This window comes from Camellia sinensis, chromosome 15, assembly GCF_055761805.1.
Source record: "Camellia sinensis isolate YWXY chromosome 15, ASM5576180v1, whole genome shotgun sequence".
Lineage (NCBI taxonomy): Eukaryota > Viridiplantae > Streptophyta > Magnoliopsida > Ericales > Theaceae > Camellia > Camellia sinensis.
The window spans coordinates 72,535,458-72,561,977 of NC_138975.1; the positions used below are offsets into that span (position 1 = coordinate 72,535,458).

Sequence of the window (26,520 nt, forward strand, 5' to 3'; positions counted from 1 at the left end):
TTTAAAGAAAAAGGCAAAAGCAATTGTCTGCCTTTATCGTATCACCATGGGCATATAGCACAGCACTTCCTATGGAAAAAACCAAAAAAGGAACGATTCCCAATTCAGACTCTTCACTAGCTTCCAATTTTCAATTGTTCCATTACATGTGATGCGCTGCACTTTCTAAACAAAAAAAAACAAACAGAAAAGGAGCGTTTCCCAACTCAGACTCTTCAATGACTTGTAATTTTCGATTCTGTAATACAATCTGCGTTTTTAGTTTCAATGTTGGAGTTCTTTGATTTTGTTTGGTGGAAACCTCATTATATTCCATGTATGTATTTTTCAATTATTCCTGTTGATTTTCAATTCCATTAATGATGTTGGGTTTTTCTATGTTCAAATTCAGATTGAGGAATAAATTGTAGGGGATCACAAAATCCATCAGAAGCTTCAGTTTTTCATAGATCTTGGACTTGGTTCTCCTGCTTTTCAGGTCAAAAACATTCTACATGGTTCAGTAAAACCTTTTTTTTCTTCATTATTATATCATAATTGTTGCATTGGCATATAATTTCATTGTCTTCATCAAGCGTTGCCACATATAGAATTCAATCCCCAATAGATACCTCCATAGCAACATATGATAAACCCAAAAGTACCCATTGGATCAATTTAGAGTTCCAACAACAATGACTGCTCTGTGAGGTAGATCAATTAACGAGTTGCAGCGGCAACAATTCCTATCTCCTTTGCGACATCTATTGATCTACCTCACAGAGGTTGTGAAATTTACCAAGAACGTCTGCAAAAAATATTGATGAAAAACAGAGGTTGTTTGGTGGAATTGTGGGTATGGAGAGGTAGTGGTAGTGCGGTCTCCCATTGAGATTTCGAAACTGTAGGAAGACGGGAATGGATGAGTTGCAGTGGAGAGGATTGTGGGAGTGGATGGGATATGGCTGAAAAAGGGTCAGTGGACAGGGAGGTATGTCTATGGAGGTGGTTGGCTCTTCTTCCTCTTTATCTATTATTCTTCAACACCCATTTATCTAACCACCGATCGTTGAACACTCATTTATCTCCTTCAAAGCCCACCTGGAACAAAGGTGTCATGATTCCTCCCTTGTGAGTGCATTTTCCCCTATTAATTAATTAGGGGGACTTGCGCGTAGATTCTAATAGGTAGACTTATTGTCCAATACGTTCTATGATAATTAATGGCGTTTTTCATCAAACACTATAAAAAAAAAAGTCACTAATTGTTAATTTTCAGCAATAGTTTGAAAATTGTCACAAAAAATGTCACTAAGGCCTCGTTTGGGAACAGGCTAATTTAGTAACTTTTTGGCTATTTGGCTAAAATATGAGCTAAAAAAAATTAGTATGTTTGGGATGACTTTTTAGCTTTTTACGAAAAGATGTGCAAAAAGTAGAGAGAAAAGAGAACCTTTGACTTTTTAGTATGGGTTGTTGGCTTTTTGACTTTTTTAGTAACTTTTTGACTTTTTTACTAAACCGGCAGGTTGCCAAACGAGGCCTAACTATAAGTTTTAGCGGCAGTTTAAAAAAATCCTCATAAAAAAAAAACTACTAATTTTCAACTTTCAGCAATAATTTGAAAATTTTGTCACAGAAATTGTAAATTTTAGCGATAATTTATAAAAATCGTGACAAAAACAGTCACTTATTGTCAATTTTTAGCGACATGCAAAAAATCGTCACAAAAAATTGTTTTTAGCGAATTAGCACTTATTTTCAATAGGATTTGATAAGAATTAAGTCCAACTATTAGGACTTATTGGTAGTTTACCCTCATTAATAAGTAAGAGGGTTAAGGGGTCTCAATCCAGGCAAAGTTGGAGTGTGAGTGTGTATTTGTGAGTGGTGTGGTAAGAAATCTTCATGGTTTTGGCTATAAAAGAGGAGATGGTAAGATAGAAGAAAAAGGAAAGAGAGATGTATAGAAGGGCAAAGTTGGCATTTAAAGAATTATTTATGTTGATGTCATGTTTTTCCATCCAAGAAGTAGACGGTTTACTAATGATTGGGCTAAATTGTTACACAATCTTTTAAAGCAATCACCGTGATTTTTCAGAAAAATAGAGGAGGTGTCAGTGTAATTGACCCTTAATCTTTTTCTTAATCTGTCATTTTTTCTCTCTTCCTAGTTTCTTGTAATTGTTCTGGGCCCGGATTAGTTTCTATGGGTAGGAGAGTAGGATTACTCCTTCAAAGTGCATGACAGAGATGACCCAACTGGAAATTATGTTGATTTTTTCCCCTCTTTAAGATCTAATTATGCAGTTGGGTGAAAGAATGAATTTTACAAGTATCAAGTTTTTTCTCATAACGGGCATTAGCTAGTGTGCCTTGCACGCGGCCAGCTCACTAGTAATCTATCTACCCATCTATCTATATATATGTTTGTATTCATTTGGTCCTCCCATCAGCCTGAAGGTGAAGCTCTTAGGGGAGTCCTGTTAAATAATGTCAACTAGATCCAGTGAAATATTCTGTCAAAGCAAACACAGCCTAGCCTACTGCAGAAACCCTGATATTTCTCTGTTTTGCTACCGGCAATCCTTTTTCTTTTGGTATTCCTTAAGCTTCTAATTTTAACAGCATTATGTGGCATTATTTTCATCTACAAAGCTTTTCCCACATCCTGATAAATTATGTAGTTCAAACAAGTTTTCTTCATCCCAACAAGTAGGTTTTCTTACCATCTACTTGTGTTTTTTTGTTTTAATTATTTTTTCTTGTTGGGTATGGCAGTTAAGGTCGAAAATGAGTGAGATCCATGGGAACCCAATTGTTGATAGCACTGGGCAGCTTGCTAAAGCTTGTAACAACAATCAAGGTATCAATCTAAGTTTTGCCGTTAAAAATTCTGCAACTCCATAATCTATTTGATGCCGCATATTTATTTATTCATTTATTATATTTTGGTTTTATTTCTTCTTGCATATGTTGAGAAAGAGAAAGACAGACACTTGTATACTGAATACAATGGGAGCTGTGATTGGAGTTTTTCCCTCCCAAATAATAGGAAACCACGTTGTCCGTTTCTTTGATATTGGCAATAAGTTTTCGGTCATACTAATGATAGTCTTAAGCTATCAATAAGAAATGAAAAAAGAAATTTTTTTTATAATTTCAATATTTATTTTTATATATTTTTAACACTTCTGCAAATTTCAACACACTGTGTACTTATATCTATACATTTTTTACAAACAAATCAAGACTTAGCATTTTCCATAATTTTTTAGGTTCAGTTTGTTTTGGAAGAAATATATATATATATATATATATATTACGTTTGGTACATAGAAAAGGAATGAATAAAAAATGGTCTTAATTTACGAAAAACAAGTCTACCTTGGTTGCAGTTTTTTTCCTATTTTGAAAATGTGATTTTTCTAAAGTCTTACCAATGTATTTTTTTTTCTTTTTCTTTTTAATTTTTATTCTATAAACAACAAAAAGAAATTTATTAAACAAAAGGGGAAAAAATACAAAGGAGGACAAGAAGTTCTCTATAATTAAACAAGTATCTATGAGCAAAGCTAAAACAAACCAAGAAATATAAATCACACAAAAACACCCAGTCTCTAGTACATACTACTATCACCACCACTTTACCACTGTTGTTTGTTGACTCGAATTCAACACACTCTACCCATCCCATACAGTCCTTATTTATACATGAAATGGTAGACCCAAAGTCAAAATCTACACAGCCACCAACAAGATCAACCAGACAACAACCACCCTACAACAGAATAGTTTGGTTAGCATGTCATCTTCCCAAGTTAGCTGCCACTTTGACTTTCAGGCCATCATTCGGCTGGGAGAAATTGAGCCTACAAACAAAAAATCTTTACATTGGCGAGGATTATCCATCCAACCTATTGATTGATTAATGCTCACATGCACCCGAAGATGCTTAGTTCCAAGAGATGTTGACCAAGTTCAAACAATGTTGCAACTTGATCCCAGATACCACTTTAGTTAGTATATCAGCTGGATTATCTGCAATACCAATCTTCTAAAGCAAATTATCCCTCCATTCACAATTTCTTGAATGACATGGAAACAAACATCAATGTGCTTGGTGTGGGAATGATGAACCTAGTTTTTGCTAAATAAATGGCACTCTGATTGTTGCAGTAGACCTCAACGTGCTCCTAAACAATCCCCAATCAACCTATGTAGCCAAATGGCCTCCTTAAAGGTTTATGTCACTACCATGTACTCTACCACTGTAGTAGACAAAGCCACCATTAATGTTAGCATCCAACTCATCGGCCCTTTAGTAAGAGTAATGACATTCCCTGTAGTCGACTAGCGATTATCCAAATCACCAGCATTGTTTGAATCTATGTATCCAACCAAATTTTGGCCAGTTCTATTATCTCTCTTGAACTTCAAACTAACATCAACCGTGCCATGAATGTATCATAAGATCCATTTCATTGCCTGCCAGTGACCTTTCCCTAAACCACGCATATACCTGTGCACTATACTAAAAACATGTGAAATGTGAAGTCTTGTACAAACCATAATATACATTAGGGCACCGAATACATTTGCATACAAAATCTAAGCCATATGCTTGCATTCATCTTTTGTGTGTGGAGACATCGAAGCACTAAGCTTAAAATGGGGGGCCAATAGTGTGCTTACAAGCTCTGTTTGCCCATCTACTCCAAGCTTGTGTAATACCTTCTTCAAGTACCGTGTTTGTGTCAATCAAACTATGCCCTTCTTTTTGTCTCTCTTAATCTCTATTATAAGGATTTTCTTTGCTTCTCCGAGATCCTTCATTTCAAACTCACCCTTTGATTGTGCCTTCAGTATGTCAATAGTCAGTCAATCTCCACCTTGCTCTTAGATGCAATTAGCATGTCATCCACATATAAGAGCAAATAGATGAATGAACTATTAGGAAGCTTAGGGAAATATACACAATGATCAAAATGGCTTCTTGTGTACCTTTGTTTTGTCACAAACCGATCAAATTGCTTGTACTACTATCTTGGAGACTGCTTGAAATCATACAACGATTTTTTTTAGCTTGCAGGTCCAATTCTCCTTTCTAGTGACTTTAAACCATCTGGCTGGGACATGTATATCTATTCTTCCAAATCTCCATGTAAGAAAGCAGTTTTGATGTCGAGTTGGGCTAGCTCAAGATCAAAATGGGCAACTAAAGCTAGCAGTATATGAATAGACACGTGCTGAATGACAGGTAACAATACCTCATTGATCTCGTGTGAATGAAGGGGATATTCTACTTTAGAAGGTTGGTACTACAAATAATCCTGCTGATATGCTCACTAAAGTGGTAATTGGGATCAAGTTCCAACATTGTTTGAACTTGGTCAACGTCTCTCGGAATTGAGCACCTTCGGGTGCATGGCAACGTTGATCGATCACTAGGTTGGATGGAGAATCCTCGCCAAGGTAGAGATTTGTTGTTTGGTGGTTTAGTTTCTCCCAACCGAATGGTGGCATGAAAGTCAAAGTGGCTGCCGACTTGGGAAGATGGTATGCTAGCCAATCTTGGGGGCCCTTGTTGGTGGTTGTGCTGACTTTGGCTCTGCCATTTCATGTATAAAATAGGGAGTGTATGCGATGGGTTGAGTGTAGAATTTGAGTGTGTAGAGGCAAGAGAGTGAGGTGTGGTACTGGGTTTGTAAGGGGTTTGGGTGAGTGAAACACAACGTTGTAATTTTCTTTCCAAATATAGTGAAATCCACCGACTGTGGACGTAGGTACATTGCCGAACCATGTAAATCTTGTCTCTTTTTTGTGTATTGGTATTTGTTTCTGGACCTTGGGCATAACAACCACCACCACCCTACCGCCATTACCCCCACTCCCCACCCTGTTGTCACCCCATCACTGCAACCACCCTGCCACCACTGCCACGATTACCACTAACACATTAATTTCAAGATTGCAACTAAACACAGGAAGACATTTTTTAACAAAATAAATATTTTTTGGAAAATCTTTTCTGTAGGAAAATGTTTCCGTCAAAATAAATGCACCATTAAAGTATAATATTTAGGCCTTCTTGCTGTTATTGTAATGTCCTTCTAATAATACCTTTTGTGTTTTTCCCTTTCATTTGCCAAGATTAACCTTCATTTTCAACAATGCCAGTCTATATTCTCCTAAATCATTAGTATTGACACGATTATACATGTTCAATTTATAACTACAGTTTCTGCAAGTTCTGTTTTCTTGTATTGTTACCTAATTTTAAAACAGAATCAAGTTTGGGAAAGATTTCAATCTTGGATAACCGTGTGTATTATTTTACTTAACGGTATTTTACTTGTAAATACTATTTGAGATGTCTGATGCTTTTTTGCTAGTCTGTTTGAGGTTTTGTTTGTACTTATTTCCTGCATTGTCTTTATTGTCTGGCCTTCAAAACTCCATTCAAGCAGTTTTGACCAGTGAAAAAGAGACAGAAGGTTCTTCTGGGAATGGGGGATTCATACGCAGAAAATTAAATAAAGTGGTTCTAGCCTATAGTGGTGGCTTAGATACCTCAGTCATTGTGCCATGGTTAAGGTATGCTCTTCTTCTTCTTTTAATTTGAATATGGCCAAGGCATGTATACTGTGGTGTGTTGTACCTGAAAAACATCTTTATTTACAAACACGCCAATCTATTTTCCCAAAGTGCACCTACCACACTAAGAGGTGTGGTATATTCATCTTTAAATAGTGCTGATTTCTAATTCATTGGATGAGACATGCAAACATGGCATGTTCTGGGTAAAATTTCTGATGTAAAGTCAAGTTTATGGAGTAGCACTCCACTGTTTAAAGAGGGTGGCCTTTGGGGGGAAATGCTTGTGTATTCTTCAGTTTAATGCTGCAAATAGCATTTCTGTTGATCTCATGTTCATTCCTGTGACATATTCCAATTTGCGTATTGCAGGGAGAATTATGGCTGTGAAGTTGTTTGCTTCACTGCAGACGTTGGCCAAGTATGCTGTAATTTGAAACATTGAACTTTTTATTTAATATCTATTTGTTGTTGAATTCTGTTAATAAAAAGCAGTTTAAGCTGAGGTGATATTCTTTTGTTTGTACAAGAGCATGATGAACTCCTACTGGTCCCTCCTTGTTTTACCACTTGCTTGTTACCAAATGCTAAATTTTCACAGGGTATTAGTGAACTGGAAGGTTTAGAAGCGAAGGCTAAGGCAAGTGGAGCTTGTCAATTAGTTGTGAAGGATTTGAAGGAGGAATTTGTGAGAGACTACATATTTCCTTGTTTGCGAGCTGGCGCAATCTATGAAAGGAAGTACCTGCTGGGGACCTCAATGGCCCGGCCTGTTATTGCAAAGGTAAGCAGAAAGAATGAATTAAACAATAAGATGAATGAGGTGTGATATGTAATTGCTTCTGTTAACTATTGTTTACCTGGAAGTATGACTTCATTTTTTAAGCTTTCCTCATTTAACACTTTCTGCACTTCTACTTGGGCATTAGCCACATACCTATACCCCTCCGTCCACTTCTTGTGCATGCACTTCCGCATGCAAAAAGATAATAGGCATGGCTGTGGAAGCGATTCTGCTTTATTATTGTTCATTCAGGCAATTGAGGAAGCTTTACCAACCCAAAAAAATTTAGGAAAGAACTCCTGTAATTGATGCCTTCTCCCATTCTCCTATTCTTCTCTTCACCTTCAAGTATGAACTTTCTCCATAATCTCTAAATGCCCTACATCATAATTATTGATGAATTAAAGTGCCCATAGTTGTATGTGCTATTTCATTGGTTCAAACCTGCCATGTCTGTTTTTATTTGAAATTTTAATTTTTTGGATTGTTTTTCAGAAGAACTAAGGCCTTGTTTGTATGTTCAATAGCACCCATTTTAGTAATTACATGCATTTCTATTCATGGGAATTAATTTTAATCACTCATGATAATGTGGCTGAAAATTTGGCTCTTTGCCACGTGATATTATGCCTCAGATGAATGTAGCACCCTTGTAACAAATGGGTCCTTCAGTTGAATTCAGATAGACTTAATAGAAACCTACTGTAATTTAAGAGAATACAAAGCTTGGGTGATGATTATGATATCATTACTTTTTATATTAATCAATCAACTGTTACCAAAAGAAGCCCTAAGACACTTATTAAGGAATCACCTTTTATATTGATTGATTGATTGATTGACTGATTAAGGAATCATAACCAATCGCAATTTAATGTAAGTTTTCTGAAGATAATTAACTCATATATTCAATATGTAAAATACAAAGAGTACAACCGATATATATAGCAATCCTAAACCTAATCTAAAATAGGGAATGACCCTATATAATCAATCTAATATGCACATAATCAACCTAAAATATATATTTTCATAATCGGAATATTCTCACACCCCCGCTCAAACTCAAGGTGTTTAAGCAGAAAACACTGAGAGTTTGCCAAGAAGAAACTAAAAATGAGCAGTGGTGTGAGTCTTGGTAAAGAAATCAGCAAGTGGCAACGCCGAAGAGACAAAAGGAAGCGAGATAGAGCCAGACTGCAGATGTTGACAAATAAAATGACAATCAATCTCAATGTGCTTTGTCCGCTCATGAAAGACAATGTAATGGGCAATCTGAATAGCACTGCGGTTATCACAGTAAAGGGATGTTGGAGAAGACCGAGGGACACCCAAATCAGTCAAGAGACGACTAAGCCAAACAATCTTAGCAGTGGCATGAGCCCTAGCATGGTACTCAGCCTCGGCAGTGGAACGTGCAACAACAGTCCGTTTCTTGCTCTTCCAAGAAATTAAGGAATCACCAAGAAACATGCAGAAGCCAGAAATGGACTTGCGATCAGTGACATCACCAGTCCAATCAGAATCAGCATAAGTCACAAGTTCAAAGAGGAAATAGAAGCCAACAGTAAACCCTGAAAGATAGTGTCCCGGAGATAGCAAAAAATTCGAACCAAAATAGCCCAATGTGCAGAGCGAGGAGTAGAAACAAACTGGCTAATCACATGAACAGCATAGGCAAGATCAGGACGAGTAACCATCAGATAGAGCGAACAACCCACAAGCTCTCGATATAAAGTAGGATCATCCAATGGGACACCATCAGTAGAGTTGAGCTTCACATTAAGCTCAAGGGGTGTATCAGAAATCTTAGTATTAGTAAGACCAACACACTAAATGACCTCATTGGCATACTTAGCCTGGGATAGAAAATAGCCCTTTGGAGAATAAGCAATCTTAATACCGAGAAAATACCGCAAAGGACCGAGATCCTTCATTTCAAAGGTGTGGAAGAGATGCTGCTTGACCTCAGAGATAGCAAAAGAGTCATAACCACTGATGATGATGTCATCCACATATAGTAAGAGAGCAACAAAGCCAGCCGAGGTATGTCTCAGAAACAAAGCAAAGTCGGAGGTAGAAGGGTGAAATCCAAGCTCGGTAACAGCAGTCTAAAAGAGATCATACCAAGCACGAGCAGATTGCCTCAAAACATAGAAAGCACGCCAAAGTCGGCAAACCGGCCCAGATGAATGAGGAAAGGCCAAGAGGTGGACGCATGTAGATCTCCTCAGTGAGATGACCATTAAGAAAAGCATTCTTAACATCCATCTGATAGAGAGGCCAATGTCGAACAGTAGCAACAAAAATCAAAGTATGGACAGCAATCATCTTGGCAACAAGGGCAAAGGTCTCATAATCAATACCATACTCTTGCGAGAAACCCTTGGCAACCAACCAAGCTTTATATCGCTCGAGAGAACCATCAGAATGGGTCTTGACTTTATAGACCCATTTGCAACCAACCAAATTCTTGCCAACAGGCAAAGGAACCAATGTCCGAGTGTTAGTCTTCAGCAAGGCAAACAACTCATCCTCCATAGTTTGTATCCAATTCGGATCCTGACAGGCCTTCTTGTAAGTTTGAGGTTCTGTAAAAGAATGAATAGTAGACAAAAAAATACGATAGGAAGCAGAAAAACATGTATTAGACCAACCCAACCTGTTTGGAGGACGATGCTCTTGAGTAGGAAATCGGTGAGTAGGATCAGAGTTTTCAGAAGCAGAAGGAGGAGCAACTGGAGCTGAGACAACTGGTGGAGGAGGAGCCTTGCGACAAGAATAGACTAACAACAGAGGAGGAGAAGTGGCCAGAGGTGAATTAGGAATAGCCTTGGGGGAGTCAGTGGAAAGATACTCAACAGAAGGGGTGGAAGGTGGAGAAGACGAAACAAGCTCAGGAGAGACAGTGGAGATGTATTCATCAGACGGTACCGCAAAAGGAAATAGGTCAATTTGAACCAAATCCTCTTTGGAAACTGGAGCAGTGACAGAAGGAAGCTGAAAGTAAGGCAGACGTTCGAGAAAAGAAACATGACGGGAGACATAAAGATGACGAAAAACAGAGTCGTAACACCAATAGCTTTTCTGAGTAGGATGACTATAACCCAAAAAGACACATAGGACAAACCGGGCACTAAGTTTTGTTCGATCTTTATGGGGAAGAAGGACAAAACAAGCAAACCCAAACATACGAAGGAAGGAGTAATTGGGAAGGTGAGAAAACAAAGCCTCATAAGAAGACCGACCAAAAAGAAGAGGAGTAGGCATATGGTTGAGAAGAAAAGCAGCAATAAAAACTGCTTCTCCCCAAAACGGAGCTAGGACTGAGGCAAAGAGAAGAACAGATCTAGCTGTCTCAGGGAGATGACAATGTTTACGCTCAGCACGACCATTTTGGACAGGTATATCAGTACAGGAAGTTTGGTGAATGGTAACCAAATTGGCCAAATACTCACAGAACTCATTTTTAAAATATTCCACACCCAAGTCAGATCGTAACACTTTAATTGTAGACCCAAACTGAGTAGTGATCATAGACTGAAAGGTACGGTATATCTGATAGACGTTAGACTTATGAGTCATATGATAAACCTAAGTGTAACGGGTGCAGTCATCAACAAATGACACAGTATGCATAACCCCCTTTGGTGAGAACAGGAGAAAGGGTCCCAAATATCAGTATGAACTAAAGAAAACGGTATATCAGATATGGAAGTACTTTTACGAAAGGTAAGGCTATCATTTTGGCAAACTTACACCCCCAACACTCAGTAAGTTCACTAGGAGAAACTTTACCCAATATACCAGACTGAGCTAAAGACCGTAAGCGGTCAGCAGACAAATGCCCTAATCTAGAATGCCACAAGTAGAAAGGACTAGACACAGAATCTAACTGAAAAGTGGAAAAGGCAGTCGAAGAGGGTGCCATAGGTAGATGTAGGATCTCCACCACATAGAGGTCTCCAACTCTACAGCCAATCCCAATCTGTTGCTTAGACATCCGATCCTGCACAGAATAGATAGAAGAAGATAAGACAATATCAAAACCGGAGGAATCAAACTGACTGATAGATAATAAACTAACAGATAATTGAGGAACATGAAAGACAGATGGAATAGAGATAGCAGACATAGCAAATGGTAACACAGACCCAACAGATGTAATAAGCATACCAAACCCAATAGCAGCGTTAACAGTAATAGAAGAAGGAGGGGGAGTACAATTTTGAAGTAAGAAAAGATGTGGAGTCATATGATAAGAAGCACCAGAGTAAAAAATCTAGACAGACGAAAAGATACCTGAAGAAGTCCTAAGCAAACCTGAATGAAGAGAGGAAACAATGGAGGCAGTCGGGGAGGGTTAGGAGGTAGACAGTGTATGCTGAAGCTGATTAATCTGAGCTCTCAAGGAAGCCAAGTCAAGATCAAGAGCTGGAGTAGATGCAGTAGAACCGGCGGAAGCCTGAAAATTACTTAGAGGAGAAGGGCAAAACTGGGTCTGACATTGCTGAGAAGACAAGACAGACATGCATCCCTTCTTGGGATAGTGATACTTCCAATGGCCCCTCTGATGGCAAAAGGCACACACATCCGAAGCCAAAGACATCTACTAACCAGAAAACTGAGCAAACTAGAGCAAAATAGCCAAATCAAAAGGTCAAGTCTAAGAAAAGTGAGGGGTCAAACTGTAATAACCCGAAAATTAATATCACAAGTGAATTGTCGTGGGCCAGACCATAGAAGCAAAGAACCAGAGTAGACAAACCAGCAATCAGCGAAGACGAATTAGAGAACAATCAGAGAGCTTTGCAATGCGAACCAAAAGAGTTACTCACTTAGATGACCAGCTGCGTAGCAGAAGGCGAGTCACGAGAGAATCAGTCCAAGTTTAATAATCAATGAAATTTTGGGGTCAAAGTGTAAATACTAGCAAATCAGTTATATGTATCAATACCAGGACTGATTGCAAACTAGAGAAGCTTCAAAAGACCAGGATAGAGTCGCGATGGCTGAAGACGATCGCGAGATGAGTCGCGATGGTTGAAGACGACGGTTGAAGACGATCGCGACCTGAATCAAAAGCATAATGATGGAGTTTGCGAACTAGAGGGATTGAGTTTGCGAACCAAAAGTACTAGGACTAAGTCGTGACGAAATAGGGGACTGAAGATGATCGCGACCCAAGACGAGACTGAGAAACTTGGGTTTCGTACACGAAGATAAAGGCAGTGGAGGCTAGGTTTTCAAACCAAGCTTTGATACCATATAAGTTTTCTAAAGATAATTAACTTGTATATTCAGTATGTAAAATACAAAGAGTACAACTGATATATATATAGCAATCCTAAATCTAATCTAAAATAGGAAATAACCTTATACAATCAATCTAATATGCACCAATCAATCTAAAAGATACAATCAACCTAAAATATATATTTTCATAATCGGAATATTCTCACATGCAGCACCCTTGTAACAAATGGGTCCTTCAGTTGAATTCAAATATACTTCTTAGAAACCTACTGTAATTTAAGAGAATACAAAGCTTGGGTGATGATTATGATATCATCACTTTTATATTAATCAATCAACTGTTACAAAAAAAAGTCCTAAGGCACTTATTAAGGAATCACCTTTTATATTGATTAATTGATTGACTGATTAAGCAATCACAATCAATCACAATTTAATCTAAATAAGGAAATAAGAAAATATTCTAACTCAAGCTGGTGCGAAGATATCTCACATGCCCAGCTTGCCTAAAATGTTATGAAATGGTTTACTCTCAACTCCCTTGGTGAGGATGTCTGCAAGTTGTTCGCCTGAATTTACAAAAGGAGTACATATCGTGCCGCTGGTGAGTTTATCCTTGATGAAGTGGCGATCAATCTCAACATGCTTTGCCCTGTCATGTTGAACATGATTATGAGCTATGTTGATGGCAGCCTTATTATCACAGTATAGCCGCATAGAGTCTGTCTGGCCCATCCCCAGATCACTCAACAACAGTCTGATCCATCCACAATGTTTCACATACACCTTGTGTCATAACTCTAAATTCAGCTTCTGCACTTGATCTAGCCACCACATTCTATTTCTTACTCCAAGTAACAAGATTGCTGCCCACAAAGGTACAATATCCTAATGTAGATCTCGTATCAGTTATTGACCCTGCCCAATCAGCATCTATATAGTCTCCACTCTGAGGTGATCATGTTTGGAAAAGTAAAGGCCCTTTCCAGAAGAAGATTTCAAGTACTTATGAATTCTCATAACAGTCTCTAAGTGAATTTGATGAGAAGTATGCATAAACTGGCTAACCATATTGTCAGCAATAATAATATCAGGACGAGAGTGAGACAAGTAAATGAGTTTACCCATTAATCACTGATAACTCCCCTATCAACAGCTGCTCCCTCTTCATCATCACTAAGTTTCTGATTAGGTTCCAGTAGGGTATTACAGGTCTTAAATTTCAGCATTCTTGTTTTCTTCAAAAGGTCAAGAACATATGTCCTTTGTGAGATGAAAATCCCATCCTTGGAGTGAGCAACTTCAATTCTCAGAAAATACTTCAAGTTCCCCAAGTTTTTGATTTCAAACTCACTAGCTAAATATTTTTTCAACAGGGGTATTTTCTCATTAACATCGCCTGTAAACACTGTGGCATCCACATAAACAATGAGAGCTGTAGTCTTACCACGTGAGGAATGTTTCACAAACAAAGTGTGATCTTTCTGACTCTGATTGAAACCATATTTAAGCATAGCTTGAGTGAATCTCCCAAACCAAGCCCTTGGAGACTATTTAAGACCATATAAAGACTTCCGAAGCCTGCATACTTTACCCTCTGTTTGATGATCCTCAAAACCAGGAGAAATGTCCATATATACCTCTTCTTCTAGATCACCATGTAAGAAAGCATTCTTTACATCAAACTGATGAAATGGCTAATCCAAATTAGCTGCTAGAGAGAGAAGTATTCTGACTGAATTCATCTTAGCCACTGGTGCAAAAGTTTTTTGATAGTCTACTCCATAAGTCTAAGTGAAGTCTTTTGCCACAAGTTGAGCCTTGTAACGCTCAATGAAACCATCTGCTTTGTGCTTCACAGTATACACCCATTTGCATCCTACCGGTCGTTTGCCCTTAGGTGACTCTGTTAATTCCCAAGTGTCATTCTTATGAAGTGTTTTCATTTCTTTAATCATGGCAAGTTTCCATTCAGTGGTAGCGAGAGCATCTAGAAAATGGTTAGGAATACTAATGGAGGAAATGTTTGACACAAAGGCTCTATAAGAGGAAGACAAATGAGAGTAGGACACAAAGTTTAAGATAGGATGTTGAGTACAAGATCTCATACCCTTTCTCTTGGCAATAGGAATATTAAGATCAGAAGTGTCAGGAATACCAATATCAGTAGACTCAAGAGAAACAAGAGGTTCACAGTTACCTGGACTCTTATCAGATGCAGGAGATGGCAGTGGGTGAGCAGAAGTGGTCTCTTATATCCAAGTAACTTTCTGTCTGTCTTTGTCACTGACATAAATTTGCCCTTCTCTGTCTTTGGTGGCATTGGATTCTATAGTTCCAATAATAGGTGGTGAAGGAGCAATTGGTTCCACCATAGGAGCAATAGGGACAACAAGAATCTCTTCACACCAAGGCTCCCCCTGAATGGATGACTGTGACACTGAAGAAGACAAGAAGTAGGACTGAGACTCAAAAAAGGTGACATCTATGGACACAAACCACTTATGAGAAGGAGGGTAATAATACTTATACCCCTTTTGAGTAGGCAAGTATCTGAGGAAAGCACACTTGAGAGAGCGAGGGTCCAACTTACCACGAGTAGGAGAATAATTGTAGACAAAATAGACACAACCAAATATTTTAGGGGGAATCGAAAACAAAGACTCTGAACCGAGAAGGACTTGAAGTGGAGTTTGTTTTTGCAAAACCTGGATAGGAGGATTAATGAGATAGGTTGTGGTGAGAACAACCTTGCCCCAGTAGGACCGAGGCACACTCATTGAAAAACACATGCAACGAGCAATATCAAGAAGATGATGATTCTTGCGCTTAACAACTCCATTTTGTTGAGGGATATTAGTGCAAGATGTCTGATATATAATGCCATGAGTGGAAAAATAGCTCTCTAACCCTGAATCGATGTATTCACTCTTATTATCAGAACGCAAGATTTTGACAATTGCCCCAAACTGAGTACAAATCATTTTATGAAAATTTTGAAATATAGAAAAAACCTCACTTTTTTCTTTCATGAGAGCCTAAGTAGTACAAGAAAAATCATCGATAAGGGTAACAAACCATTTATGACGTTTTAAAGACACAACAGAAGATGAACCCCACACATCAAAATGTATTAAAGAAAAAGGAGAAACTTTTATTAAGACTTTGAGCAAAAAAAGCTCGGTTTTGTTTGCCAAGTTGACAAGACTCACAAAGAAACTCAGATACATTATTGTTTGTAAAAACAGACGGAAATAAATACCTAAGTAAATGAAAAGAAGGATGCCCAAGATGCCGATGTCACAACCATAAATCCTCTTTAGTGGTTGGAAACTAGATGGAATGATGAGCAAGCTTGTTCGGTTGATCCAAGAAATAAATTCCATTTTCTACACTACCACTGCTAATCATCCTCCTCGTGGCAAGGTCTTGAAAAAGACAATGATCAGGAAAATATGTCACTACAATTCGAATCCTTAGTAATATGACTCAAGGATAGAAGATTAATAGAAAAATTGGGAATGTGGAGCACTGAAGACAGAGGTAAGGTAGGGGTGATGTGTATTAAACCTTTCCTAGAGATAGAAGAAACAGAACCATCTGCAATCTTAACTTTGTCTTGACTTGAAGAGAGCTTATATGCTGAGAAAAGGTCAGAAGACCCATACATATGATCTAAGGCACCAGAATTAATAATCTATGGCAAAGACTTATGGGAAAGAAAAGCACTAGGAGAAGAGGCTAAGTTACCTGAGTGGGCAAACGACAAGGAAGATGCACTGAGAGCAGTAGAAGACTGACGCAATGTTTTGAAAACCGGACCGGTGAGCGAACCGGAAAAGGGACCGGGTAGACAGGTCACCAGTTCAACCGTTGGGTCAAAGCGGTTGAACCGTGACGTCATAATTAATATTATATAATTAAAAAATATAATTATACATTATAAATAAATAAATATATATATATATATATATAAATACTCAAATAAAAATAAAAATTGTTGCATAGTATTTATTAATAATATTTAATAAAATCATAACTGATAAGAAAAAGTCACTTGTTTTAAAGAAACTAAATTTTTTTGACATTCCCTCCAAACAAATTGATTGAATGCTAGATTTAATTTTGAAGGGAAATAAAATTTTCAACTCTCCCTCCAATCAATATGATTCAAATAATTTGATTGAATTCCACATAGAATTTTGTAGGTTCTCTTTGAAATTTTTTTTCCTATAAATAGCAATAAACTTTTATAATCTCCTCAAGTTTCCAATGAGACTCCTCCTTATGAGAGGAGACTCTTGAAATAAGAATTTTTAGTCAAAATTTTGAAATATATATATATATATATATAAATATATAAGAAAGAAAGAAAGAAATAAAGAAAAGAAAAAAAAAAGTTAAAGACAGAATTGAAAAAAAAAAAAAAAAAGAACGGGCCAACCCTCAAAACCCAGTCTGGGTCACCAGTTCTACCAGTTCGACCGCCAGGTCTACCGGTTTTTCAATTTTACACCGGCTTTGGCCTTAGTCCGGGTTTAGAGGGTTTTCCGAACCAGAACAAGGCCCGGTTCCCTGTCCAACCGGTCCGATCGGCCGGTCCAGTTCGGATTTCTAAACAATGGACTGACGGGCCAGTAAATAATGCAGAACAGCCTCAAACTCAGGAGAAGTCATGCTAGATAAACTATCAGAAGTCGGACCAACTGAAGCGGAAGTATGATCAAGGGTGTCAATAGCACTAGACTGATAGGCCCGTGGATTAGAGCCACGTCCTCTAGATTGGCATGATCGACTGCCTCTAGTATCAGACCGATCACCCTTACTCCTTGATGGAGCCCTATGAAGCTTCACACACGTCTCACGAGTATGCCGCGGCTTACGGCAGTAATCACAGAACACAGTATCTGTCACGCCCTAGACCCGCCCCTAAAAGTTTGGGCATGACCACCTCAAAAAAATGGACATAGAACCTGATAAATATAACCTATGGGGCCTGAACGGAAGCACCTGATAAACAAAAATCTATTCCATTGAGCTACCACTATCATGCCAGGATCACAACATCATAAAAGTAAATAATATACAGAAAACATACATACACATACATTGACTCTGCCCATAATTGGGCATATAACAAAGCATATTAATGAAAGACAACCGAAGCATAACCCCAAAAACTCAATAACAAATACACGGGCTTCGGTTAGTGCCTGGACACATCGAGGTTGACAAGAAAGAGACGAGCGTTAAGGGTTAGGACTAGCTTCCCAGTTGATCACCTACAGAAACAGACAAAATACAGAATGAGTGAAACTCAATGAATAATAGTACATAAATAATGTAAAGTGTAACCTGAATAGTAAGGCATAAGACTGCAGAGACATATGATTAACTTCATTCCATAATCACTTCAAAACAGCCATGAATTCAGTTTTCTTAACAGAGTAGTTTTAAACCCCGTATGTACAGAACTTCCATAGGTCTGCAGATACAAAATGGCCATAGGCCCAGAAGTGCATATCTATATATATATATATATAACAGAATAGCCTTTTGGCCTAGAAGTATATATACAGAACAACCTTAAGTTCAATCTTGCAACATAAACATGGCGGCTATAAGCTCTTGAAACTTGTGGCACTAAGGCCCTTGAAACATATGGCATAAAGCCCTTGTAACGTATGGCACTAAGGCCCTTGAAACATATGGCATAAAGCCCTTGTGACATATGGCACTAAGGCCCTTGAAACATATGGCATAAAGCCCTTGTGACATATGGCTCTAAGGCCCTTGAAACATGGTGGCTATAAGCCCTTGAAACATGGTGGCTATAAGCCCTTGAAACTTGTGGCACTAAGGCCCTTGAAACATATGGCATAAAGCCCTTGTAAAGTTGGCATGAAGCCCTTGAAAGATTGGCATTAAGCCCTTGAAAGATTGGCATTAAGCCCTTGAAAAGTTGGCATGAAAGCCCTTAAAACAAGAACTTGTAACATACATAAACTTGTAACAACATAAACTTGTAACATACATCAACTTGGAACATACATCAACTTGTAACAACATAAACTCGTAACATACATCAACTTGTAATAAACTTAAACTTGTAACATATACTTGAAACATACCTGAACATACTTGAACTTGTGACATACTGGAAACATGCCTGAAACATACTTCAACATCATTCATTAATTCAAACGAAACATATCATAACTAGAGCATTTCTTGTTGTGTCGTGTCATTATCGTACGCTTAACAATGAGAGACTAATTCACATTCTCATGAGGGTCACATAATGATGCTAAACTTTGCACTTATATCGTAGATTCTGGATCACTTCCAATTCGTAAGCAACATGACAAATTAACTTCAATTCATCTGGATACATGTAGCTACTCTTATATTTACTCAGAATCCATTCTTCAAGAATGAACATAAATTCTTTTGGGTAAATGACTTACTTTACGTGCTCTCTTATCAATAGCATACACCTTTGTTTAATCATTCTTATATGTTAACATAGTTGCCTTGTCTTGTAATTAACATAGTCCTAATGGTAACTGTTACATCATTCCCATGAGTTGACATAATTAACGTAAGGTTAACAGGACATTCCTGATAATTAGTAACGAAAAGTAAGTACATTTTCGTTAGATTATAGATGACTTTATTGGTTTCACAATTTCACAGTTCGGCCCTTGGCCTGAGGGGTTCACACATTCACAAGTTCCTTTGATGTTTTCATAATTCCATAATGTTTCTCACATAACATACATAACTTCATAAACTCTTTTGAAGTTTCCCTAATATCACAGTGTTTCTCACATAGCATTTATAACATTTATGTCAACATAATTCTTACGACGAAGATTTAACATCAATAACGATAAATGGTTAAAGGTACATCAAAGTACTATTACTCACAGTATTCAGGTGCGTGGTCCGCCCTTGAAGCTAACCCTACACAAATCACGTAACCCAAACATAATCCATCATAGTACAACATCATTTAGTTCATTCGCAAATTTTAAACATAATTTCCAAACATTTCCAAATTCCAATTAAACTTGAACACATCTAATTCAATATCTCAATTTCATTACTCTACTTTCAATTTGGACCAATTCATTGGTTTTCATCATTAATCAACCTAGGGTTTCAAGGAAAATGATGATTTTTAGCAAAAATTCAAACTTCTTAAATCACCACTTTTAATTCCAATTTTCCCAATAATTCTACACCTAGGATTCACAATCCATCATTTAAACCCAACAATTAACTCCCAACATCACAAACCATAAAACCCCAAATCTCAAGTTGACACAAAATGCTCAAAACCATAGATTTTGTATTTATATAATCAAAATACCACAAATCCATCCATGAATGCAAGTATTGTAAGAGAACAAGGACCCCTACCTCAAGAACCAAGCAAGGAGCAAAGCTTTGAGAAAAATACACCAAAATCTCGAAATTCCAATCGGTTGAAAATGTTCATCTTCTTGCCTTCTTTACTTCTTGGTGGAAGATCTTGCTCAAACCTAAGGGAAATGGAGGTATTTGGGGATCAAAACCCTAGGGTTTTCGGACTTAGGGCAAGAGGGATCAAGAGAGGAAAGGAAAACATAAGAAATGATCTCAAAATCCCGTTTTTAAGCTGCTGTACCCGCTATTTCCGCTCGAGCGTCCCTATTCCCGCTCGAGCGGACCTGCTCCCAGCACAGATTCTGAAACTTCAAACATGCGTAACTCTCCCATCCGGACTCCGTTTTAGGTCGTTCTTGTGTCCAAATTGAAGCCCCGGAAATAAGCTTTCCAATGGTTCTAACCTCACATCTAAATTCAAAGTGTGGAAAAATAAAAGGGCAAATGAGTGAAGGTTGGTCGTAAACGAATTATTCAAATTAAAGTTTTTGGTCCAATCTTACTTTACCATCATATTATCATCTCAATCAATACCCCAAAATAAGGTAAAAACATTCCAAATACACGAAGAAGAACATCAAAAATGAGCCCACATGCCTCAGAAGCAAACTTAACCAGACGACCCGCTCGAGCGCCCAACCTTGCGCTCGAGCGTGCAGACCAACAAAGCAATCCGCTCGAGCGTATACTCCCCCGCTCGAGCGGGAAATAACAACTCCCAGAATCTCAAGCCGTCTGCACAATTACTGGGAACCCCAAAAGTCCGCTCGAGCGTTAACTCTTCCGCTTGAGCGGAGGGAAAAATTCTGGGTCGTCACAGTATCCTTCCCTGAAGGATGGGAAAGAGGTAGTGACAAAGCAATTCCATCTCAAAAAGGAGCAGAAAGTAATGTTGAACAGTCTCCAGTAGCTAGTGGTAACATAGTAGAACGACGCCTCTCCTCATTCTGTACATATGCAAAGGCCTCTTGAAGAGATGGAAGAACATCCATGCCAACGACACGACTCCAAACCAGATCGAACTCCACATTGAGGCCTTCCAGAAACTTGAAGACCCTCTCCTATGCAAGAAACTTCTGGTAACCAACCAAGTCAACTGTACAAAGAGGCTTGTAATCCAGGAGATGATCTAAGCATTTCCAACCATTAGTTAGAAAGGTGTAATACTGGAAAACTATCTGCTCCCCCTGTACTGAGCGCTCAATAGACCGGCGCAACTCAAAAGGTTGAGAAAATTCCCTTTTCCAAGATATGTAGCAATGACTGCTTCCCAAATATCCTGGGCAGTATCCATGGATAAATAGCTTTCACCAATTTCAGGAACCATGGAATGAATGAGCCACCCCATGATCAAAGAGTTGGTAATCTTCCATTGGTCATAGTCAGGATCTATAATACCTGGTGCTTGAACTCTCCCATTAACATATCCCATCTTCCCTCTACTCTTCGAAAAAAATGTCAGACATTGAGACCATGAAAGGTAATTTTTGACCATTAAATAAAGCGGTGGTGATTTTGAGGCTAGGGTTCAGGTTCTCAGATGTAGTAGTTATAACTGGAGCTCTCCCCTTTAGATGGGTGAAAAGTAGTGGTGGATTCACTAGTTAGGTCAGCCATAAGAACTCTACAATTTCAACCCAAAAACCTTGCACGAATCACAAGAATGGAAAGAGGAATGGAATGGGTTGGAACAACCAAAATCACATACAGACTGCTATGGGAGCATAACAGCCAAATTAATGGGTCATCTATGAACCCAAAAAATAAATCAAATATAGGAAAACGAACCTCCAATCAAAACAAATGTTGAACAGTGTTCAAGAAAGTGGAGGGAAAGAAACTTGGGGCAACAGAAGATGGGTAACCCTCAAACACTCATCCACAATAGCCGAAATACACAAAGAGAGGCTAGGCAGCCTTCACAAGGGTCGACTAGGCCAGAAAGGCCTTCGGCTGAAGCTGAAATAGCTCTGTGGGACCTTGGCTGGTTTTGATAGAGATTCAGGGACCAGTGGTGGAGGATGGGTGATGATAGATAATGGCTGGTTGGTGGCAGCGGCTGTGTGGGCAACGGTATGTAGTTTAAGAGAATACAAAGCTTGGGTGATGATTATGATATCACCACCTTTTATGTTAATCAATCAACTGTTACAAAACGAAGCCATAAGGCACTGATAAAGGAATTACCTTTTATATTGATTGATTGATTGACTGATTAAGGAATCACAATCAATCAATCAATCACAATCTAATCTAAATAGGGAAATAAGAACGTATTCTAACACCTACCTAATCATTTGGGAAACATAGGCCAGACAGACAGGGTGGATGACATTGGTCAATTATTAGTTAATGGAGAAGTGATATTCTAGTCCGATAAATGGATGCTTCAGTATCTGGAGGGAAGGAAACATCTACAGGGACAGGGCATGTGATGGAGTAAGGTACAGAGAACAGTAGTCAATTATCTGTTAATGGAGGAGCAATGTTCTTTTCCCATGTATGGATGATTCTTTGATGACTGAAATTGTTACACCTAATTTCTAGGAAATGTGTTGGTTTGTGGTAATTTTCTCGTAAATTATGAGTTATTTTTTAAAGAAAAGGAAGTATAAGATTTGGAATGAACTAAATATATATATATAAGTAGCCTAAGCTTTGATTTTGGGCTAAAAATCTGATAAATCGAGAAGAGCTTATGAAACATCAAGACTACAGTATAGAAATGCTCACCGACTTCTATTTAACTACAACCCTTTAGTAAATGTTAATTATGGTATGGGTATTTTGATTTATCTTGCAATTTTTAAGCTTTCCTTATTCTGCACTGTCAGCAGACTCAACACTCACACTTGGACATAACCTACACTGTCCCTTCTGTTCACTTCTCAATGTTCTTGTGCACTTTGGCATGCACAAAGAATGATAGGCATGGCTCTAAAAGCATTTCCTTTTATTACTGTTTACTAGTGCAATTGAGAAAGCTTTCTTTCCTCTTGAGATGACAAAGAGCTACTGTAGTTGGTGAACTCTCCCACTCTCTTATTCTTCTCTTTGCCTTCAAGTACAGACTTCTTGTTTTCTCCATCATCTTCTAAATGGTCAACATCTTGTTAATTGATGATTTAAAGTACCTATAGTTTATGTGATATTTCATGGTTTCACTTGTTTGTGTTATCTAATGTCAGAACTATTGCCTTGTTTATAAGATTGATAACACCTATTATTGGTAAATGCATGTGTTTTATCTTCGCAAGAAAATGGGACTGAAGTTTGGCTCTTTGGCACGTGCTATTATGCCTCAGAGATGAATGCAGCACCCTATAACAAATTGATCCCTCAGTTGATTTCAGGATGGACTTCTCAGTAAACAACCTGAACGTCTGGGAATGAAACATAAGCCTTGTAGTAATAATACCCTTCTTATCAGGAGATGGGAGGGCAATAGTCAACTATCTGTTGGTGGAGAAGTAGACTTCTTTTCCCCTATATGAATGCTGCTGTACACAAATGCTTCTTTGATGGCTGTAATTGTCATGACTAATTTCTATGAAATGTGATGGATTGAAGTAGTTTAGGAAACTTTTGATCTTGTGAATAAATGGAAAACAAATGATGCCTTCTTGGCATTGTAGCTTTTGAAGAGGAGCATTTTTCCTGCTACTGGCTGGTTGTATCATCAATTTGCTGCTTCATGAAATGGGGGTTTTAGCACATGCACATCTTCTAATGCATTTAGATATCATATCAAAAAGGAGAAATTACAAAAAATTAAAAACCCAAGATTTAACCTTTGAAACAAAATAAACCCAAGTTTATAATTTTGTCAATTTAAACCTTAATTTTTTGATTTATTTTCAATCTAAACCATCTGCCTATATTTGTAAGTAAAACCGATTGAAAATTGTATTTTAGTCATTAAACTCAACGAAAAAGGGTATTTTAGAGATTTAATGTACACCTACATAGTTTAATGGCTACTTTTTCCATCGATTTGAATGGTTTAGATTGAAAATAAATCAAAAGATTAAGGTTTAAATAGACAAAGTTTAAAACTCTGGGTTTATTTTGTGATAAGGGTCAAACTCTGGTTTTTTTGTTTGTTTGTTTGTTTTTTTTTTTTTTTTTTGGTAATGTCCCCAAAATAAAATTATGAAGCAAAGTTTTCTCATCTGCATAATGATCCTCTGTGTTGTTGCTTAGCTTGTTAAGATCTCAAAAGTTTGCATTTTTAAGTAACATTTGATATCTGTTTTACTTTTCTTTTAAGAGTTATATACTCTTAGGCCTTGTTTGATTAAAATGATTAATAGTGAAAGGATTAATAATCTCATGAATTAGTGTAGGATTAGCTATCCAATTAAATTAGTGAGATAACTATTTATTATGTATTCATTTTGTTTTATTCTTTCATACTTGAAATTATGATCATAGTCCCTCTCAATATTAAAAATTTGCCAATTTTGTTAGACTGAATGTCTACCGTACATGGAATCCGGTTAATAAAATTTGCAATCAAACATGGGATTGTGAGTCCATGGACTAACAATCCCAATCCTACTAATCAAACATGCCTTTAGTGTCTCACCATTACTTGCAAATGGCAGGCCATGGTTGACGTTGCTAGAGAAGTTGGAGCTGATGCTGTTTCTCATGGATGCACTGGGAAAGGAAATGATCAGGTATTCTTCTTCTACACAGTCCCTTTGTTGTTTCTAAAAGTTATTATAGAAGCTCTTGTAAATTACACAACAGTTCTGTCTGCACTGTATATACAGGTCCGCTTTGAGCTCACTTTCTTTGCTCTAAATCCTGAACTCAATGTTGTGGCTCCCTGGAGGGAATGGGAAATCCGAGGGAGAGAAGATGCCATTGAATATGCCAAGAAACATTACGTGCCTGTCCCCGTGACAAAGAAATCCATCTACAGCAGAGACAGAAACCTATGGCACCTCAGTCATGAGGTATATGTGCATATCCTCTCCCCCGCCCACCAACACCCCCTGCCCTCTCTTCATTTTTTGTTTTTGTTGCACTCAGTTACAGTTTAATATCTTGCATTTAGGCACATAGTTTTGTGACTCGTGAGTAAAGTCTGCTAGTTGCTTTATAAGGACATGTACCAAGACTGATTGTGGCTTTATGCTTCTTGATTGTCACTATGAATCTCTTAATTTTCTTTTGTCAATAGTGTGCAGTTTATAACCTTTAAAACGGCTTCATTTGGAATTGTAAATGAAGGGAAACAAATTGGAGTCTATCTAGTCTTATTTTAAATAAAAAATATAAAAAAGTATTCAAATTGATGTGTCAATATGATCAGCGGAGTCTTTTATAATCTGGAATTAAATGCTTAATTTTCGACTTCTTGCTTGGGTTCTGTAATACAAGTGCTTGATGTCGACCATGCCTTCCCCAGTCAAACTTCTGGGACTAGTTAATTTGAGCTTTTTAGAATTGTTCCCTTAGAAGATGAATTTAAGACCCTACATATTGTTAACTCTTCATAAATTAATCTCTCTCTCACGTGTGTGCATGCCGTGGTGTGGCAACGAAGGGAGACATCCTGGAAGATCCAGCAAAGGAGCCAAACAAGGATATGTACATGATGACTGTTGAGCCAGAAGATGCACCCAACCAACCTGAGTAAGTTTGCTTGTTTGATGTGCATTTCAATTCCTTTAATTTAGTCAAATCTTGATTTATGCGTTTGCTTTGTTTTCCCCCCCCCCCCCCCCCCCCCCCCCATGTAGATATGTACAAATTGGGATGGTTTCAGGGCTTCCTGTTTCAGTCAATGGAAAGGAATTCTCCCCTGCATCTCTGCTTTCTGAGCTGAATGAAATTGGTGGGCGACATGGAATTGGGCGTGTTGACATGGTTGAAAACCGGCTTGTTGGAATGAAAAGCCGTGGAGTCTATGAAACTCCCGGTGGGACCATCCTCTTCACTGCTGCACGTGAGCTGGAGTCTCTAACGCTTGATCGCGAAACAATCCAAGTTAAAGACTCTCTTGCCCTCAAATATGCAGAGCTGGTGTACGCGGGGAGGTGGTTTGACCCTCTTCGTGAGTCCATGGATGCTTTCATGGAGAAGATCACAGCAACTACCACGGGATCAGTGACTCTCAAACTGTACAAAGGTTCTGTGACTGTAACTGGTCGCGAAAGCCCCTATAGTCTGTACAGGCAAGATATTTCATCATTTGAGAGTGGTCAGATCTATGATCAGGCCGATGCTGCTGGATTCATTCGGCTTTATGGACTTCCAATGAGGGTTCGAGCAATGCTTGAGAATGCAGGCTGATAGTTTAGTTAGATATCTGTGCTTTGTTTGAGACATCATTTATGGAATGTTGTTATGAATTGGGCTTTATAATTAAGTTAAACTGGTAATGCCAATGCCATGATATGCTGAGTGCAATTTATTATGTTTGAAAATAAATAATAGCAGAGGTAGTGTTTGATGTTCAA

At 38.0% G+C, this 26,520-nt stretch overlaps 1 protein-coding gene across 6 annotated transcripts; it reads left to right on the forward strand.

Moving 5' to 3' along the window:
- Nucleotides 1-26,520, forward strand: LOC114315579 (argininosuccinate synthase, chloroplastic). Of its 6 annotated transcripts, none has more exons than XM_082909391.1 (10): nucleotides 1-316; nucleotides 392-478; nucleotides 2,761-2,845; nucleotides 6,450-6,576; nucleotides 6,949-6,997; nucleotides 7,178-7,360; nucleotides 24,655-24,729; nucleotides 24,826-25,011; nucleotides 25,605-25,693; nucleotides 25,801-26,520. In XM_082909391.1, the coding sequence occupies exons 3-10, from the start codon at nucleotides 2,773-2,775 to the stop codon at nucleotides 26,351-26,353; spliced, it is 1,335 nt and encodes a 444-aa protein (XP_082765517.1). In that variant the 5' UTR covers nucleotides 1-316; nucleotides 392-478; nucleotides 2,761-2,772; the 3' UTR covers nucleotides 26,354-26,520. The 6 variants fall into 6 exon arrangements, with proteins under 6 accessions (XP_082765517.1, XP_028117985.2, XP_028117983.2 ...); XM_028262184.2 differs by having other exon boundaries at nucleotides 4-240; XM_028262182.2 differs by having other exon boundaries at nucleotides 19-240; nucleotides 6,447-6,576.

Excerpts from the sequence above, each read along its gene's own strand:
- LOC114315579 (XM_028262182.2), top strand. The coding sequence starts at position 2,773 with ATGAGTGAGATCCATGGGAACCCAATTGTTGATAGCACTGGGCAGCTT. Across the intron at positions 6,998-7,177 it reads TCACTGCAGACGTTGGCCAA|GGTATTAGTGAACTGGAAGG; the intron begins GTATGCTGTAAT and ends AAATTTTCACAG. Across the intron at positions 7,361-24,654 it reads CCCGGCCTGTTATTGCAAAG|GCCATGGTTGACGTTGCTAG; the intron begins GTAAGCAGAAAG and ends TGCAAATGGCAG.